Source organism: Mytilus californianus, unplaced genomic scaffold (assembly GCF_021869535.1).
Source record: "Mytilus californianus isolate M0D057914Y unplaced genomic scaffold, xbMytCali1.0.p SCAF_49, whole genome shotgun sequence".
In the NCBI taxonomy this organism is placed as follows: domain Eukaryota; kingdom Metazoa; phylum Mollusca; class Bivalvia; order Mytilida; family Mytilidae; genus Mytilus; species Mytilus californianus.
In genome coordinates, this window is record NW_026262700.1 from 1,282,369 (window position 1) to 1,302,304 (window position 19,936).

Below are 19,936 nucleotides of genomic sequence, written 5' to 3' on the forward strand. Positions count from 1 at the left end.
ACCCCGCTCATGCGGCATCTTCGCTAGCCAAGGGTTACGATCCACTTCAACTCTTGGCTAGCGAAGATGCTCATGTGGGTGCACTCGACTCGAATCTTAATTGACTAGGATTGTCAGTTTTCCTATCGAAGGTCGGGGGTTTTCTCCGGGCACTCCGGTTTCCTCCACCAATAAAAACTAAAATAAAATAGCCCAAAAATTGATCATTGTTCTGAAATTTTTGAATAGGGTTCCGATTTACCCATCAGAATTTTGCCAATTTCTTTCCGAAATAAAAAGGTTCCATACAAAATTTTTAATGATCTCTTGTTTTAGCATTTCGACAACGTGGCTTTAATCAGAATCATTTTTGTTTGAGGGAAAAGTTATTACTGTTTCAAGATCACCACTGAGTTCTGTGCTGAAAGGTTCTGCCATCAATGAGTCTTCATCATGCTGTAGTTCTCCGAAAAATGACTTAGTCATATCTGTTGCAACATCAGTATGCAGTTCTTTGTTACTGGACATATCCATAAGGGGACTAAAATCCGACTGCAGTTCCTTACTAAAGGGCATAGGCACCATTACTGCAGTCCCAATTTGCAGTTCCTTGCTAAAAGGGATAGCATTTAAGGATTCTACATCAGTCTGCAGATCGTTGCTCAAAGGCCAATTCCTTGCGGATTGCAATTGTTTGCCTACAGCCAAATCCTGATCGGATTCATAATCAGTCTGAATATCCTTAAAAGGCCTAGTAGTCTTCACTGATTCGTCATCAAAGGACAAAGCCATCACAGGTTCAGAACCAGACTGTAGCTCCTTATTAATTTGTAAAGCTACCACGGAATCGATATAAGTCTGTTGTTCCTTGCAGGAAGGCTTAGCTACTACGGAATCGGTATAAGTCTGCTGTTCCTTGCTGGAAGGCACACCCACTACAGATTGAGCATTAGTCTGTTTGCCTTGACCGAATACAGTGACTAGAGAAGATCCTTCACCCGTCTTTTCTTCCGTGGTAAAAGGCATAGCAATTACGGGTATTGTACGTAACATCAGACCGAGGTCTTTTCTTTGCAGGGTTTTCCGTTTAGTTGTACTTTTTAGTGTGTTAATCATCGCATCCTTACAAAGTTCTTCTATGAAAAGTTCCGTAGCTTTAGCAAGAACTACTACCGCTTCTTTACTAACTAATCTGACTTCAGGATCGCTTTTCATCATTGACCTTATTCTCGGTAAGTGGATTTTTGTCAGCTTTTTAATTGAGTTTATTGTTTTGGTTGATTGAGCTTCGTCAGACAAAGCTATAATTAATTCATTTGAACATTGTGAAATCGATTCATTTACTGAATTTTCGGAGGTTGGTTCAATAGGCCCTTCAGTTTCTATTGTGTTACTAAATGGAGGTGGATTTGAGATAGGTTTCTCTGGTTCTGGTATATAAGATAGGTACCCATCATAATTTTCAGCGAAATTTGGACCTTGTGATTCTGGAGCTGATCTTTTTACGCTTGGTGAGTAATTTGGTTGTTCACTTTTTGCACCTGATTTATTTGATGGAAGTAACTTTGAAATATGTTTCTCTGATTCGGAATTGCAATAAGGTTGATAGTTTGTTCCTGATACATTTTGCATCCGTTCCGCTGAATCTTCCACGTAAGAATGGTATGTATTTACTGGAGGTGCATTTTTCTGTGACATATAAGGAGGTGTTACATTTTTTGGAGATTCATTTGATGTTATTTTAGCCGATTGAAAGGATTCAGAATTTGAATCGTCAGTGCAGAGAGCGTGACTCGAGGATTCTTCTCCTTTTTGTGATATTATATGTGTTTGATTTTTCACGCTTTTTTCGTTTTGATCCATTGAACTATCAAAATAGTACTGCAACCAGAGTTAATTTTTTAAAACTTTAATGTTCCGGAAGAACACACACCTAAATTATATATCGATGGAAAGAGGAAAACGTGTACAAAAAGAAAAGTTTGGTCGTAAAATTTCAGAGTGGTCACATTTTTGTGAAATTGGGGTCAAAGGTCAGGCCTAAAAATATCAGTATTACAACCACAAGGACAAAAAGGAGAAATTTTCTGATATTCATTCATTAGAATGCTGCAAAAACGGTTCAATCATAAGCATATGCTGCAAAGGATGTTAAAACGACAAATTTGACTATTTATATGAAGAGCTGCTATTACAAAATGGCGTTAATCTGGAACCTCCTGATTTTTTCCATTTATGACATAGCAAAAGTAGAAGTGGCCTTGACCTTTTTACATCCATCAACTTTCATATTTCTTATAGTTTTTCACTACAGTATATTACAGAATTATTTTCTAAACTATAAAACACCAGTTTATCAAATTATTAAATATTTTTTCTATCTTTGAAAAAAACAAAATTCAAGCGCTGAAACAATGTTTTTAATTTTGCATCTAAAATGATGTGTATTTTGGGAAAATTAGGATCTAGTTATAAATATTGTGTATTTGCAAAGTCCGGACAGATCAGTTATAACACAAAAAAAATCATAGTACACCGAGGCGAATGCGAGGTTAAAAAAAATCATAAGTGTGACATGCATTGATTTAGCGGTTGGTTGAGTGTAAAACAAACTCAGTTTGGTGCATGAACATTGTTTTAGTTGCATTATCCTGGTAAATAAGTGTAGACTCATCATTTTTTTAGGGAAGTAATGAAAAATACAATTTAATGCCAATTTGCTAATGTTGTAATTTAAAATCGGTCAAGACCCTTATATAACTTGTCTTTTAAAAGCTACATACAATAGCTCTAGTCTTCATTATAGAGGGATATGGATCAATCTCTTCGTCATGGTATGCGTATTTGCACTACAACACACTTCCTGTTCATGACACAAACTAGTTCGGTGCAGGACAGAGTTTGTTCAAAGCAAACACCGCTTTTAAGCACAGAGATTTACCTTTGCAGGTACCAATACAATCTTGTAAGTAATCTGATGACATTTGTCCCTTGAAAAATGTTGGGGGTTTATTCATTTTTGTCTTCCCGGCCGAAAATTCAAGCCTGAAGTCAGAAAGCGTTGTTATATCTGGTCTCAAATGAAATAACTTGATGGTCAAACGTTTCTGACTTAACAGTAATATTTCCGATATATCTTAACATGGAGCGCAAAATTACCCAAGGAATATCTGATGTGTTTTCCATATTTTCAGCACAATTTGAAATGTATTTGAAACATTCGGAACGCGAGGAAGACCTCTCTTACCTTTAGTATAATGAAACAGCCGCCAACGATGATGCACTGTCAGTAAATTGAAAAGTGTTATCTTGACCTCTTTTCACTTTAATCTGATGCAAACTGGAATCAATTGTAGATTGACAAACCTGAAAGTCTGCTTGTGCCATGGAATGAAACGTTCCTCACTTTTAATTGTCTCCGTGTTGATGACTTTATTGTCGGTACCTTTTAATATCAAACACCCACTTGGTGTTTTGAAACAATGCCATCTGGAGAGTAAATACCGTCTTGATTCGGTCAAACTCGTGCATGGCAATGCTTGTCGGGTATAGTCTTGCCGCTGCATAGGAAACACAAAAGCCATGTGAGTACAAAGTTTCTATCAATGTTCGTGACCCATATTCCCATAGTCATGATATAACTGCACGGCCAATCCCAAATGCAATGGGCGAAATGTTGAATGTGCTACAGAAACGATTGATTTTGTAATAGCCATACATTTACGATTCTTTTTTATCTTTAGAGACAACACACGGTTCAGAAGCGCCTTTGTGTGATTTTTCAAAAAAGCGATGCGGGCATCTTTTCCATAAAAGCACCCGACGAAGACAGAGCTTCTAAGAGCGCTTGCGGCAGAGTGAAGTAATTCTTCTTCTTTTAATGTATCCTTGATATCTTCAGACACACCTGGGTGTAATTCTGAAAGTCTTAACATAGACTTCAATTTTCCTGCAGCAGATATGGTATCCCCTATAGTGAGCTCAGAGCTGAACTCTATATTTGACATCCCTTGTCCCTGCTGTGTCTGAATTGTAAGGTGTCATAACAACTAGTTAGTTTGGTCTGGAGTTTGGCAGATGGGTAATCATCAGAGACATTCTTGGGTAAAAGTGATCGGTATATGCCGAGGATGTGCTACATGAAAAAGGCCTATTTATGGAAGAAAATATCATCATTAACAATCGTTATCAATGAATTGAAAGCAAATTCATTTTCTAATTCTTCAGTTACTGTTTTACCTGATTTCACAGGTGTTGACTTCAATAAGTACTTGGTAATGCATGCTGACAGGTAGACTGCTTTTGAAAATAAATCTGTACTCCCATTCTTTACCATGGATAAATGATTACTCTCATTAGCACACCTCAAAAGACTGTCAACACGTTCAGGCGACTCAATTTTGTGAAGTTTTCTATCCTTTTCAAAGGTTTTGCTTTTACACAAAAAACATGTTTTCATATCCAAACTACAAGGGGGAATGGAGGAAACTGAGCGCAAGATCGTATGAAAGTGTCAGGTTGTGAGGATACATGTGGATCAGATTGATCACATATTTGGCTTTCTGTTGTTTCTAATTTGAAGACGCTACAATTTTGCCTTCTGGTGTAAGTCTTATAACATCACTGATGATTCACAACTCGTTCGTCCAAGAAAAGCAGAATATCAAGAGAAGTTAGTTGTAGCATCACCTTGTCACACACCAAATCTCTGCAAAACATCAAAAGTACTTTTTTCCCCGACAGCTTGCATGCATAATAATTGCTCTGAGGTTGAACATTGACATACAATATATTTTTCCACACATTGTCAAGCCTTCTCCTTTTGGGACTAGTAGGAGTAAACTTTACAGGACTTCCACAACTAGTCAATATCCGGAAAAACATCTTATCCGAAGGATTTGGTTAACTTTTATAAAAAGTCAAAATTTTATCAACAAAAATATAACTTATTTACAGAAAACACAAGAAAGAACTACTATATTTAATCAAATCACTCTTAAAAAAACTCATAATTAATTAACTTATCCAAGAAAATGAACATAATCACATCGAAACTACCAAATTCATTGTGAAGGAAAAAGTAAATGATGGAGCTGATTGACGGATATGAAATTTCCGTAATAAAAAAAGGTATAAATTATGATTTTATTTTTGAGTTTTTGACAAAATTGTTTGGGAATTTGCCCAATGAAATTTGCATGCAGTATCGCAATAATGTACTTTTTCCTCTCAAATGTCAAATACTGTTTTTGAATCATAAGTTTTCTCGTTTTCAGAGAAGAATGCGTTAAATTTCCATCTAAAAACTGCCAACTTTAAGTTTAAGAGTTTTACTCGGGGATGGTATTATATTTATGTCTTCATCATTCCGATGATCCTTGATGATATGTGCATCGAAACTATTTACGAAAAGAGCCGGAAATTTAACAAAATAAATTTGTTTTTGGATTTTAAGGTGACCACCCAAAACCGTAAATTGAGGGGTACCCCATTTAAGGGCTAAAATACAAAAATGTGACCAAAGAAACTTTTTACGACCAGACGGAAATTAAAATATAGATATTATTCTATCATTTAAAACAATTTGCAGCCGTGTGTTATTCCGGAACATTAAACTCGTTAACTAAGCGCCTTTTTCGAGGTCAGTTGCAGTACTAAAAATCATAAAGTAAAATTTGAAGAAGACGTTAACATTTGTTAGTTTTTTTTATCTTTATAAATATTGATGCAAACTTGAGACCAACTATTCGTCATGGCAATATAATCACATTACAAACAGATATAACATAAATTATGCAAATTAAACAAACATGATAGATAGAAAATTTATGTCTGTAAAAACAAGGTCTCTTTTTCTCAGTTCTATATATAAAGGACGAAACACGTAAAATTTCGTTTTTTTTCTGTTTTTTTAGGTATGTTTGTGTGAAGTCGTGTAGAATATTGCAAACCGATTTTTTTATGAGGTAAACGTGAATTTTCCAAATAAACAAGAATTGATGCTTACCATAAGTAGTACTATACATAGGCTTTGACTTTTGCGAATTTTATAATATCTCCGTGCTGCAATCATTTATTCTTAATTTAGTCATGTTTTGTTAAAACAAATGTATCTGGGTGTGTTAAATAAAGTTCCATTTGGTTTTCTAATTTTTATACGTGTAACTCCCCCTCCCCCCAAACCAGAAAAATCAAATGGTAGATCCCTAAGTTCAACTTTGTTTCATGAAAAATTACGATCAACGCAGATACAAATCCTTTGTTTTGGGAAGGGATAATCATGCTTTGAAAAAATTAACCAAAGGCTCACAAGAGCCCGAATCTCTCGCCTGCGAGAAATATGCTGTATGCTGTTTTGAAAATATTTTTACAATTATTGCAATAAATTCTGTTTTCTTACTTGTAAATCATTTTAGTGTTTTTTGTTGTTGTAGATGTTGTATTGGTGATAATATTTACTGTGTACAGTTTACAGTTTATACATATATCTATTAAAGTTTCGAGAAAACTATCAAAATTGTCAAAAATTGTAAAAAATATCATTTTACGATAATGAATCCTATAAGTAGTCTGATGATGATTTCGCCAAATTGACTAACATGTGCTATTTGCAGTCTCTTCCTATATATTATAGTTTCTGCAAAAAATGCAAAAATGGATAAACATTGTCATTCAGGGGCAGTATCTCCTATACGACGGATTCGGTTGACAATTTCTTATATGTTGACGTATTTTTAGAACTTATTGTGCTTAACATCTTTGCTCTTTATTGTTTTTCTCTATCTATTACGGTCAGTTTCTTTGACAATTAATGCAAACATAGGTAAAACCATATTTCAAGGGCAATAACTCCTATAAGATTTCAAATAACAATTTTGCCATGCTGATTTATTTGTAGATCTTATTTTGCTGAACATTTTTGGGTTTTTTTTTCAATTTCTCTTTATCTATTATAGCTCCTACAAAAACATAAACAATTAGTAAAAATCGTCTTTCAGAGGCAATAACCCCTATAATGGATTTGTTGAACATTTTTCCTATTTTCAGTTTCTCTTTATCTACTATAATTTCCAACAAAAAAAAAAATTAAAAAAAATCACTTTTAAAGGAGATAACTCCTATTAACGATTTCCTCCATATCAACTTATTTAAAGATCTTAATGTTCCAGTCATTTTTACTAATTAAAATTTTTCACTATCTTCTATTATAGTTTTTTAGAAAATAAGAACAAACTTCAAAATTTGCTGAAAATGGTCAATAACTCCAAAATGGAGATAGACCATAACCTGCTGATATTTTTTCTAATGTCAATTTTGCTCGAAATGTTGATATTAACCAAAAGCTATGAAATTTGCTGCAAATTCAAGGGCAATGACTCCAAAATGTTTTTTTTTTTATTTTTCTGAAAATCAGAGTCCATAGAAGATATTCTGATATTTTTTACTTCCGTCAGTTCTGCTCTAACTGCTTTAGTTTTTGAGATGTAAGCCAAAAACTCCATTTTACCTCTATCTTATATCAGAAGTCCATTACTAGACCTAGTAATGGACTTCTGCTTATATTTATAGCATCAATAGCAATGTTTGCAGATGGATCAAATCCTCGGATACAATTTTTAAACTAGATTCCCAAAGATACATTTAGGTAAAGTTTGGTAACATTTTGCCCAGTAGTTTCAGAGAAGACGGATTGAGGACGAAGACGACGTACGCCAAGTCAGTGAATGGAAAAATCACACAAATTTAGACAATCTAAGTTAAAACACTCTGATTCAAATAAAAAGTGATCTTAAACTGAAATCATGTAAATGCTTGATTTTTTTTACAACATAGTTGCTACGTTTGGAAAACTTGTTTTCAAACAGACAATCGGTATTCCTTTGGGATCCAACTGTGCGCTTCTTCTCGCCGACTTGTTCCTGTTTTAATATTAGATCGACTGTGTACATGCATGAGCATCTCAGGAAGAATGAAAAGAAGTTGAGCGAATACGTTTAACGAAGCTATCCTTTTGAACTTGATATGAAGGATAACACTATTTTCATTTACGACAAAATATATGATTTCCTCTTCCCAACTGTGCATGTACTTTCCATGTTATTTTTTTTTTTTGTGTAGTGTCTTGCAAATGTTGTTTGTCTTTTCGTCGTTATTCTTTTTGACAATTTTATGGGTCTGTTTTTCATCAACTTAGGGAGCTACCATTTGATTTTTAGGGGGGGGGGGTGGGCTAGGATGAAATTTGAAAAAAATAGGCAGAACAGGAGTTTTGAGTAAAAAAAAAAGGCAGGATGAGACACTTGCAAAAAAAAAGTCAGGATTAACTTTTAAAAAAAAAAGGCAGGACCGAATAGAGTGAAACATAAAAAATAAAAAGGCAGGACAGAAATTGCAGGACAAAATTTTTCATCTGAACTTGTTTTAATGGTTTTAACGACTAATGAATACTTGCTATCCATACTGACTTGAGAAAACAAACCATGATTATATTTTTTCTCCGACTTGACACTATGAATTAAATACCTTATTGTCGAAAACGTTGTATAAAAATCAGTTCGACTCAATAACGGTTAAAATTATGATTAAATAAGCTTCTACTTACAAAATGTTTCACTTTCATAGCTTCATTGTGTATAAACAAAGACTGTTTGCATGCTAACTATAAACGTTTCTAAAGCTACATTATGACGTCGGACGTCGCAAGTCATGTAATCTGCTGATCATCATCTAGCGACTACTATGAGAGTGTGAATGGAGTTTACAGAATAGAGAATAATGGGCAAAATAATAAAGAATAGAGAAAAATTGACAAAAAAATTTAAAAAAACAGAGAATAATGGGGGGCTAAAATAATAAGAATAACTGCAAGCATTAATGAATTGGGTAAACATATACTGATTACAGAAAAGAACATTGTTCAGAATACAGTTATCAAGTAATTCTGTGACATAATATATTGTTAGTATAATAGTCCTATGCAGACTTATTACAGAATAGCCATTATTTTTTTTTTAAATAAAGAATAATGAGCGAAAAAATTAAAGAATACAGAAATGAAGGACCCCCATCCATACCCTCTAGTATACCATTTCTTGGAACTGGGGCATGTAATTAGTCCAAGCTTGGATATATATTTTCTATAGTTCGTCTTTTCATGCATTTTGTGTTGAAGCTGCATTGAAATGTCATTAAATACCAAAATGACCCAATTTTTTTTTAATATTTCCAGCTACAGCTATGTGTATTGTGTAATATATGTTCTTCTTTCTTGGATGTTCTTACTGACATGGACCAGTGACTCTGTTTACAAGAAATCTTCAAATAAAATTGATTGTAGATTATACTGAAAAGGGCATGACTTTCGAATTTGTTTACTAGTAATTGGAAGATTATTTCTGAAACGTGCTGCTGAATCAGTCGTTCTTTTACATGAGAAGTTTCAGACCATTGTTAGTTCCAATTTGCTCAGTGAGTTAGAGAGACTGAGACACATGTCCAACTGATGGCAATAACACAAATATGAAGTCAGGAAAACTTAAAGTTGGGAGGTCTTAACTAAGGATTGCGGAGTCCCTATATAATCAGTTTTCCCCCAGCCAAATCTTTATCAGTCAGTCCCAAGTCAGAGATCTTGTCTGTAGTGGCTGTATGTTCATATCTAAATTTTTGTCTGTTAATGAATTAAGTGTTGAATCAACTTGAAGGCTGATCTTTCATACTATCTGTTGAATTAAATTACAACTTGTATAGGTTCAGGATGATGAGGTGATTGACGTATGCCATGGACATATGATATTGATAAATGATGATGGTTTTGTGTAATTCCAGTGGCAAATATTACATACATATCAGGACTAAAAGAACATTGAGTGATTGTTGTTTGCTTGACGTCCAGTGGCAATAGGACAAGAACATGTTAATGTGATTTGCTCTGTACAAGACTGATACTCAAATGGATTCTTAAATTTTTTTAGACCAACAGGATGAGCAAGGTTTTTAACATGCTATTAATATGTTGTTTAACAAGGCAATCAGCTGGAAGACATGTCACACTACCAAGACACATTATTCTGTCTGAGAGCTGACCAGTCTTTGCTCTTACTCCTAATTGCTGCTTACTTACCAGTACTTGATAGACCCTATGTTCTTGTATAAATTTCATTGTTAAATTTATTTTGTTGTTGAGTTGCTGTCTCATTGATTTAAACTAAACATCTTGTTTGGTTTATAAAGTGTGCAATTATACAAAACACTAAGGTTTATCTATCCTTCAGCTAAAGTTGGCCTAAGCCTGATTGTAGAAAAAAAACTTTTAGAAATTTGGGTTTTCAATGCTCTTCAAATTTGTATTTGATTTGGCTTCAAACTTTTTATAGTCGAGTGCCACTGACTTATGTAGAGGAAACTTTATCTGGTGTACCAAATTTATATCCCTGATTATTATGGCCTGATAAATTTGGACCTTTATTTATATGAAGTTCTAGTTTCAAATTCAGTAAGTGTGAACATGAATTTGGCCTTGAGCTCTTTGATTGTCTCAGCATAATCATTTCACATCTGGCCTTAGGGTCATTAAAATCGAATACGATTATTGTTCTCAAGACTCAGAATTCAACCGATCACAATATTGGATTTGGTGTTTCGAGCACAAATTTAATACTCCAAATACTGAGTAAAGTTTTATGACCAAGAGCCCAGGTCAAAACAAAGAGTAGTTTGGAGCTTAACATATTGTCATGGGTTATATAGTGACCCCTTGATGTCTGTTGGAATGGAGTTCCATGAAACTTTTTCCTTTGCCTCTTTTCATTCATATGTTAATTCAATGTAACCTAGGCAAAAAAATAGATGTTCGACATGTGGTCAACACATATAGGGATACTCTGCTTTCTCTGGCTTCATTAAAACAACACAAACTAATACAATATTTTCAATACTATATTTTAAACATAAGCGTCAACAATTTACAATATATACTATTTTTTCATATTTGGCAACCTTGAGTTTTAAATATATAAAAGCATGAAATAAAGATACACAATGACGTTTTATGTAGATTAGACAATTAAATTAATTAAAAAAACAATAATTCTAAAAACGAGGCATGAGACTCATTAAAAAGCATCAACAGTAATATAAATCTGTAATATCTAAAGGTCAAGTTGATTTATAAAATCCTTGTCAAATTGTCACTAAAACATTGACAATCTGACTCAAATACAGAACATTTGCAGTTAAAATTTTGAAGGTACCTGTATGTATTGGCACAGGATCTTAAATTCTATCTGATTGAAACATTGGATGACTGGTAAGATTTTGTTTTCTAAGGAACTGGTACATCTGCTCAGTATAAGTCAGAGACTGCTCTGATTTCTGAAAGATTTTGTAGAACTTGCAGAGGCAAGTCTAAAAAATGTCAAAGATAACTCAGTATGAACTGACAAAATAAAATTCTTTGTTTTATTTTTATAATTGGAATTTTTTTAACAAGGAATAACTTCTTATTATAAAAGCACATGTGTGCAAAAAAACCAAACACTTGAAAAATACAATTTTTGTGCACAAAAAAAATTCATGATAAAATTTAGTGTGGGCCAATAGCAGAGAGGACAGGCAGAGACAAGATTCTATAAATAAACCTGATGTGGTCATACAATCAACATGAGAGAATAAAATTAGATCTATTCTATTTGTCATTTCAAATGAAATGTAAATTATTCATATATACAGTACTGTAAATTCAGAAATTTTTGCATGCATTTATTTTTGTGATATTAAAACAGTGGAGAAAAGTGCATGTTGAATTCCAGCAGAAAATGCTGCACACCAATAATGCTGTCAAAATTTAATATGCGAGTTCTTATTTTGCGAAACCTATCCTTTTGCAATTTTTCACAACAATAAAAACATCACAAAAATTTCTTAATATACAAATATAACATTTTATGATGTAGTGTTAGCTCTCCTCTTCATTAACCTTCAATATGGACTTTCATCACAAAAAGTCTTTAAAACTAATAATGTGTATTAGTATATGTGAAAAAATTATGAAAATGGAATATGTTAACATTACATTATTTACTGGACTGAGCTACTTGATTGAGCTATAATATATCACTGTACACTATTGTATCTAGGGAAGAATTAAACAGATATAGAATAACTAATTGAAAAATTAAAATATAGAAAAATATTCAACAAGTGACCAAACAACACACTAATTTTGAGTGTTGTTCAGTCACAAGTTAAATATTTTTCAATATTTGAATTCTTTGATTTAATAGTTTTTCTTTTTATTACATTGACTGTTTTTTTAATGGAAATAAAGTAGAAAATACAAGGAATTCTACGTATTCCTAATTTGTTTTGATGCAACATCATAGACAATGTCTTGACAACACCCATTATTGTATGACAGTCAGAGTAGTGTAATTATCAGATTTATTTCACATGTGACATTGGGAATTTTTATTAACTGGGAAATCACGGTATTTCATTGCAACCAAGATATTCTTAAAAATTATTGACTTGTCTTATATTTTAAGAAACATAACCAAGACATATAAAGGTTATGACCCCAAATCAAGTTAATTAGGGGAGGCAACCAAGACATTTAACGATTATGACCCATAATCAAATTATCAAGGGGAGGCAACTTTGTTTCAAATCTCATTTTGTTGTGTGTAAAAGCTAATTCAAAGTGTAGAATTTTTCTATTTAATTATATTCAAAAATATTTAAACAAGTATTGGGACCAACCATCTTGAAATTCTATATCAAGCCATCTTTTTATAGTAAAGTACATTCTCAGCAGCATGTTTTATTTCTAAATAGGAAAACAATAATTTTGTGAAACACTGAGAAAAGCAAAGGTTAAGTTATGGCAAGATACAATGTCATGGAGTTTGCCAGTGTGTTCCCTTGTATTCATACCAGCTTATAAAAAAATCAGTTAACCAATTTTGTACAGGTTTTGCTCCATGCAAAAGATGCTGCTTTTCTGTTTTGTTTATGATGCTGATAAGTTCTGCTCACCTCAAAAAGCCTTGATAAGAGAATAACAGAGTGACTGATCAATGTAATATAGGTGAAGGGAGGAAGATAATAATTTATATCAAATTAGTGTCTCTTATCAAAGATTGCAATACAAATGTTAGTTGTCTCTTGATTTTTTGTGTAGTTGGTTTGCTGTTGCATTGACGTTATACCTATCGTTTCTTTTTACATTGTATTCACACAATAAATTATAAATCTATAGAATTTCCTAACAGCAAATTGGTTATGGGTGGATACCATACAATTCATTCCAATTCAAAAGTTACATAAATTATTTTGGAACTTACAAAATAAATAAATATTATTTTAGCATTGTTTTCTGCTTTGTGAGCTAATGTTTAGAACAATTTTTCTGTTACTAAAAAGCCACAAAAGAAAAAAAATGACGTAAAAACAACTGTCCGTTTGCCCTTCTAATGTTGTATTATAGCTTTTAAAACATGCTTGCATATAACCATGAAAGAGTCTATTACCATGATTACTGTGGAATCATTTGTGTTTGGGAGATACCATGATTACTGTGGAATCATTGGTGTTTGGGAGATACCATGATTACTGTGGAATCATTGGTGTTTGGGAGATACCATGATTACTGTGGAATCTTTGGTGTTTGGGAGATACTATGATTACTGTGGAATCATTTGTGTTTGGGAGATACCAATTTTCATGTATTAGGAAATAATCTTTTTTCATGGATACTTGATTTTGTGATTTTGACAAACTCTACATTCTTTATTAACAGGGGTTCAAATTTGCTTTAAATAATGAAAGGTCCAGGACCATTTGAAATTTTAAGTGAAGGGTCCTCCATAAGAAATCAATGGTCGTGTATCAAGCATCAGTGTAAAGAATGGTGGGTCCTTGACTTTTGTAATTTAAAAATGAAAAGTCCCCTCCTAGAAAAGACAGGTCTCTGACCTCGGACTCACACTAATTTGAACCCCTGCTTTAAGAATCTTATATGTTGCTGAACCCTGTAAATTATGGTTCAGCTACACTCACAAACTCTACTGAATTTAGAACCCCCAAATAATAATGAATCCACAATGCATTATCTTGTGACAACATGCCGTCTAATGACCAAAATTACAAGTAATATTTCCAGTGTGTATTTCCTGCAGACAGTCGAGCTTTAAAAGTTCAATATTAAATTAAATATAATAATATGAGCTGCATCTGATAGAACTCGACCTTATGCAAGTGCACCTATACATGTACATGTTTAAGGCTTTGTTTGATTTTTAGAACGTTCAAATACGAAATAAAAGAAGAATGTTGGTCTGTTTTGTAGGGTTCTTATTACAGCTCAATTTGCTAACAGTAACATACTTTCAGTAAAGATTTTTTCAACCCGAAATAGGTTAACAGATGTATTGATATTAAGTTGCATAAGGTCGATTTCTATCCGACTCAGCTCATATATGGTTTTTAATAAAAAAAAAATTTTGTTAAAACAAAAATACATACACTTTTAGATTGTTAAAAAAAATTAGGTACAATATACAATGCTAAAAAAGTTGGATGCAAAAATGCATAGAATAACAAAATATCACAGAATTAAAAAAATGTTAAATATATGTATGTAAAACTATTGTAAGTTTAAATTCATTTGATTGTTTCCCTGGTCAAGTGAGGCTGTTAAAATACAGGGGCCCCTAAGTATGCGACCTGGGCTACTTAGGTATTTATATATCAGGAAATGATTGAATAAAAATATTTGTTATTGTTAAAAAAAAAAAAAAAAAAATGTTAAGCAGACACAAGATTACATAAAATCTAACATTTAAAAAGATCTGACAATTCAATTAAAAATTTTATCAACATCATGTAACAAAATACAATGTATTGATTAATGAGCTTTAATTTCATATACAAAAACATAATGTAATTTCAGGTCACGAATTCATATTATATACATGTTACAATATTAAAATAAATAAGGAGATGTGGTATGATTGCCAATGAGACAACTATTCACCAAAGTTCAAATAAAGTGGACGTAAGCAATTATTGGCAACCGTACGACCTTCAACAATGAGAAAAACCCATACCGTATAGTCAGCTACAAAAGCCCCCCCCCCCCCCCCCCCCACATGAAAAATATGAAACAATTCAATTGAGAAAACTAACAGCCGAATTTAAAACAAAACAATTACCGAAAAACAAATATAACAGACATGAACCAACGATAACAGTTCATGTAACATAATTAGATGGAATTTCATGTCTTTATCAATGGAATTATCTTCAATTTACGGTTTTGTAAATTTTTTTTTATATGAATTTTATGGTTCATTCATAAAGTTGTTATAAAAGTCATGACAGACTGCCCTTTCAATTGGTTTATATATATCTAAACAGAAAGGTCATCTTGATTTCATATAAAAGTAATGTACATATTGGTCAGTACCTAATGTGAAATGGAAGTCTACTGTTAGTCCCACTTTAATCTTTAATGACAATTTCTGTATTACCTACCAACATATTAAAAAAAATGTATAATTCTGTATTGTGCTATTAGATTTCCCTACGTCTAAAATAAGATGTTCCATGCATTGTCATGCTATGCATACCCCTACTTGTAACTAAAACTATCAAAACAGGATGTATGTGTCAGACCGATCTGAAAAGTGCACATACATCACAATCGATCATTGTTGGGCTGCTGACCAAATATGAAGTCTTTTTGTTGAGAAAGTTAATGATTTTAGTCAAATTCAGCCCTTCGACCATCCTCTACATATTCTGACAGTAGTCTTGATAAAACGGTACTATTGGAGAAATTTGTGAAGAAAACTTTATTTTGCAAAAGTAATGATGGTAAAACAAATCTTTGGTGCCCTATATTTGCAAAATTCTGTTTCAAAAATAAGTAGAGGGTATGCACATCTTTTATAATGCAATTTTCAATCTTCAATATAGCCTCTAAAAAAACATTTTCTAAAATGAGTTGGACAAACCTTAAACATGATGACAAATTCTGATCAAAAACATCTTGCTCAACTGTGGCCATATTTTCAATATTCTTATTTATTAACAATATATTTGCTTGTTACAAACAGCCTTACATATTGTATTTTTTTTTTATGCCAACTGTCCTGAGATATTAAAAGATTTAATGTGATAAATTCACTTTCAATATAAAAACCCTGTATAAGGCACAATTGATTAAAAAAATAAAAATACTGTAAATTCAAAAATTTGTGGGTGCATATATTATTGGGATTGTGGGACAATAGACAAAAAAGCATGATTAGGAAATTCTACATGTAAATAATGGTATAATATTAAAACTGCATTTTTTATTTTTGCTAAAATTATCCTTTCACATTGTTTGCAAGTATAAAAACCTCACAAAAATTTCTGAATTTACAGTATATAGTAATACATATGAAAATGAACCTGGGAATTGTATCTTTGTTTTCTAAAGATAGTTAATTAAAATAACTTATATGTAAAAATGATCCCACTACTAGACAGTTTCAGAAGGCCAAATTTCATATAAACACTGTTAAAAACATCTACATAAATAAAATAAAAAAAGTTTTTCTAAATTTTTAAATTCATGAGCATTGTCCAACTGCAACAAGAAACATTTTGGCAATTGATAATAATCCTGTCATATATAATGAATTATACTAATGAATTTTTCCACCCAAAAAAAAAAACGATTAGTGCATATTGAGAACTCAAAACTATTATTGCATTAGCCGATATAGAATAAATTTTCATAAAGCAAATCTGCAAATGTGAGAACAAAAAATCTTCCTCACATTCCTACTGCAAATTTTTTAATGTAGTAGCGATTAAAAAAGGACAAATTTTAGTATTAAAAATTTACACAATGATACAATAATTTCTTTTTTTTACTTTTAGTCTTACATTGATTGACAAACATAGTAGTACAATGGAATCCTATTAATTGGGCAATTCACCGTTTCAGAATCTAATGCATTCTGGGTAATATTTTCAAAAGCTTGCACCAAAACACTGTCTTACAATGTCCCAAACAATTGAAATTCAACCAATGACGTGACTTTATTCTCATTTGTGGGAAGAAAAATGAAATTACCCCTAGTTCTTTAGAGATCTGAAACAATATGAATTGTCATCTATATCCTCATTGACAAACAAGATTGTTCTATTAATGAAAAAAATACAAATATTTTCAAAGACAAAATAAAATAAGAATTTCCTAATTTAAAAAAGCAAAATAAAAAGAAACATTCCTGTCATTGTCTTAGTTTTGATATTTTGCATTACAGTCAAACCTCATTCTATAGAACTTAATATCTCTGGAATTTTTTATGGAAGGCATGATGACATTTGTTTTAACTCAAAGATAAAATATCTAAAGGTTGAAGAAATATACAAGCCCATATTTCAAATTAAACATATTTGTCTGAATTCTATAATATATCACGATCTTCAATAACAGCAACTAACATGAATAAACAAGACCTGAGCTAACTCATTTTTTACATCAACATACATCTATATTAAAACTTTCCATATTCTTTTCAAAATTTAAAAAAAAAAAGTGTGCCGCTATATCAGTGGCATTAGACAATATATGTCTACAAATTACAAACAAAATGTTTAACATAAACAGGTGACGCACTATTTTTTGTATATAAAAATTTGCCCTGAAATATTAAAAAATATCATTTGTTGATTTTTTTGTCCATGGGGTGGGTTTAAGTGGAGGGTAAGTAATTACTAACAATTTACCATAGTATAATTCACTGTAAACATATGGGTCAATTATAAAGATTTTCAGTCTTTTAAGCAGTAAGAAAGGCCATAGTGGAGGGTCTGGATGGGGTTTTCAAATAACAGATTAATGGGCCGTATTATAAATTGAGAAAAATGGGCCCAAAAATTAATGAATAGAGAATAATGGGACAATAAAATATTTTTTTCTCTCACAGAAATGGAGATCCCCTATACATACCCACAAAGTGCATTTTTCATAAAAGTTGAATTGTTTTAACAAAAATAAAGGTCTATGATTTAATTTTTATTTCTTGAAACCTACTATTGTTTGTATTTATAAAATATAAGGTTTCCATGGAAACAGTAACACATAAAAACGGTTATTTAAAAGTTTTTCACAGTACATGATTTTGCATTAAAAATTTAAAAATAGCTGTACAGAGCCCTTAGTTCGAACAATATCACAATTCAGCTCACTCCATTGCTATAAGTTATGATGTATAGATTTCAATTCTTTTCTGATTGCTTCAAAATGTGGTCTGTCTGTTGGGTTATATTCCCATATCTTCTTCATTAGCATATATATAGCTTCTGGTGTTCCATCTGATGCTGGCATTCTATATCCTGTAGGGAAAAACAAGAGTGTACACACTGAAATATCTCGACTTCTTTACTAACCATTGATTTTATGTTGATAGTCCTAAATATAAAGCTTTACTACAAGTAGCACATAAACTTAACATGATCCAAGAGAATGAGGTCAAGGTCAGATAAACCAATCGAAAAATACATGTACACCTTACAATCATTCAATAAACCAACCATAGTTGACCTATTGCTTATAGTATCTAAGAAACAAACTTAACCATGAAACTTAACATTGACCAATGAACCATGAAAATGAGGTCAAGGTCAGATGAACCAAGCCAGACAGACATGTACACCTTACAATCCTACCATACAACAAATATAGTTGATCTATTGCTTATAGTTGAAGAAAAACAGACCAAAACACAAAAACTTAACACTGAGAAATGAGCCGTGAAAATGAGGTCAAGGTCAAATTAAACCTGCGAGACTGACATGTACATCATAAAATATATCCATACACCAAATATAGTTGACCTATTGCATATAGTATTAGAAAAAAAGACCAAAACTCAAAAACTTAACTTTGACCACTGAACCATGAAAATGAGGTCAAGGTCAGATGACACCTACCAGTTGGACATGTACACCTTACAATCATTCCATATACCAAATATAGTACACCTACTGCTTATAGTATCTGATATATGGACTTGACCACGAAACCTAACCTTGTTCACTGATCCATGAAATGAGGTCGAGGTCAAATAAAAATTGTCTGACGGGCATGAGGACCTTGCAAGGTACGCACATACTAAATATAGTTATCCTATTACTCATAATAAGAAAGAAATTAACATTACAAAAAATTTTTTTTTTTTCAAGTAGTCACTGAACCATGAAAATGAGGTCAAGGACAATGGACATATGACAGACCGAAACTTCGTAACATAAGGCATCTATATACAAAGTATGAAGCATCCAGGTCTTCTAGCTTCTAAAATATTAAGCTTTTAAGAAGTTAGCTAACGCCGCCGCATCACTATCCCTATGTCGAGCTTTCTGCAACAAAAGTCGCAGGCTCGACAAAAAGTAATAAATAGTATTGGATGTTCCCTCTGATGCTGACATTCTATATCCTGTAAGGGGAAAAAGTTGTAAATAGTATTAGGTGTTCCCTCTAGATCTGATGCTGGCATTCTATATCCTGTAGGGAAAAAAAAGTTATAAATAGTACTTGGTGTTCCCTCTGATGCTGGCATTCTATATCCTGTATGAAAAAAATGTTATAAATAGTATTGGGTGTTCCCTCTGGTTTCTTATGAAATGCCATCATACCTTATTTTGTTTGTCCTACAATTTCTAACAACTGTTAAATGAAATGAATTGACTTATGAGACAACATTACTTTAATGAGACAACAAAAACAAACAGTCAATACTGATTTCAATTCTAGTCTAAGGCCTTTTTATGACATAGTTTTATAGGTTTATTTTCTTGGATACAATCCTCATGGAAACCTTGAACTTTACTGATGAAGATGCATTGTAAATTTTGTTACTTAATTAAAGTAATTATAGAATAGACAATGGAAACA

At 32.2% G+C, this 19,936-nt stretch overlaps 2 protein-coding genes across 5 annotated transcripts in view; both read right to left on the bottom strand.

Annotated features, from left to right (window-relative positions):
* Positions 1–286: 286 nt before the first annotated feature.
* Positions 287–8,646, bottom strand: LOC127700162 (uncharacterized). The gene is made up of 2 exons (XM_052203578.1): positions 8,582–8,646; positions 287–1,846 (listed from the first exon to the last, which is right to left on the bottom strand). Exon 2 carries the CDS (start codon positions 1,840–1,842, stop codon positions 334–336), a length of 1,509 nt encoding a protein of 502 aa, XP_052059538.1. The 5' UTR covers positions 1,843–1,846; positions 8,582–8,646; the 3' UTR covers positions 287–333.
* Positions 8,647–10,903: 2,257 nt separating this feature from the next.
* Positions 10,904–19,936, bottom strand: part of LOC127700163 (tyrosine-protein kinase Fer-like) — a 45,485-nt gene continuing 36,452 nt past the window's right edge. For all 4 annotated transcript variants that reach the window (XM_052203581.1, XM_052203580.1, XM_052203579.1 and 1 more), the window contains one exon: positions 10,904–18,375. In XM_052203581.1, coding sequence (XP_052059541.1) covers positions 18,236–18,375 — 140 coding nt within the window. In that variant the 3' untranslated portion in view covers positions 10,904–18,235. The remainder of the gene's footprint in view (positions 18,376–19,936) is intronic.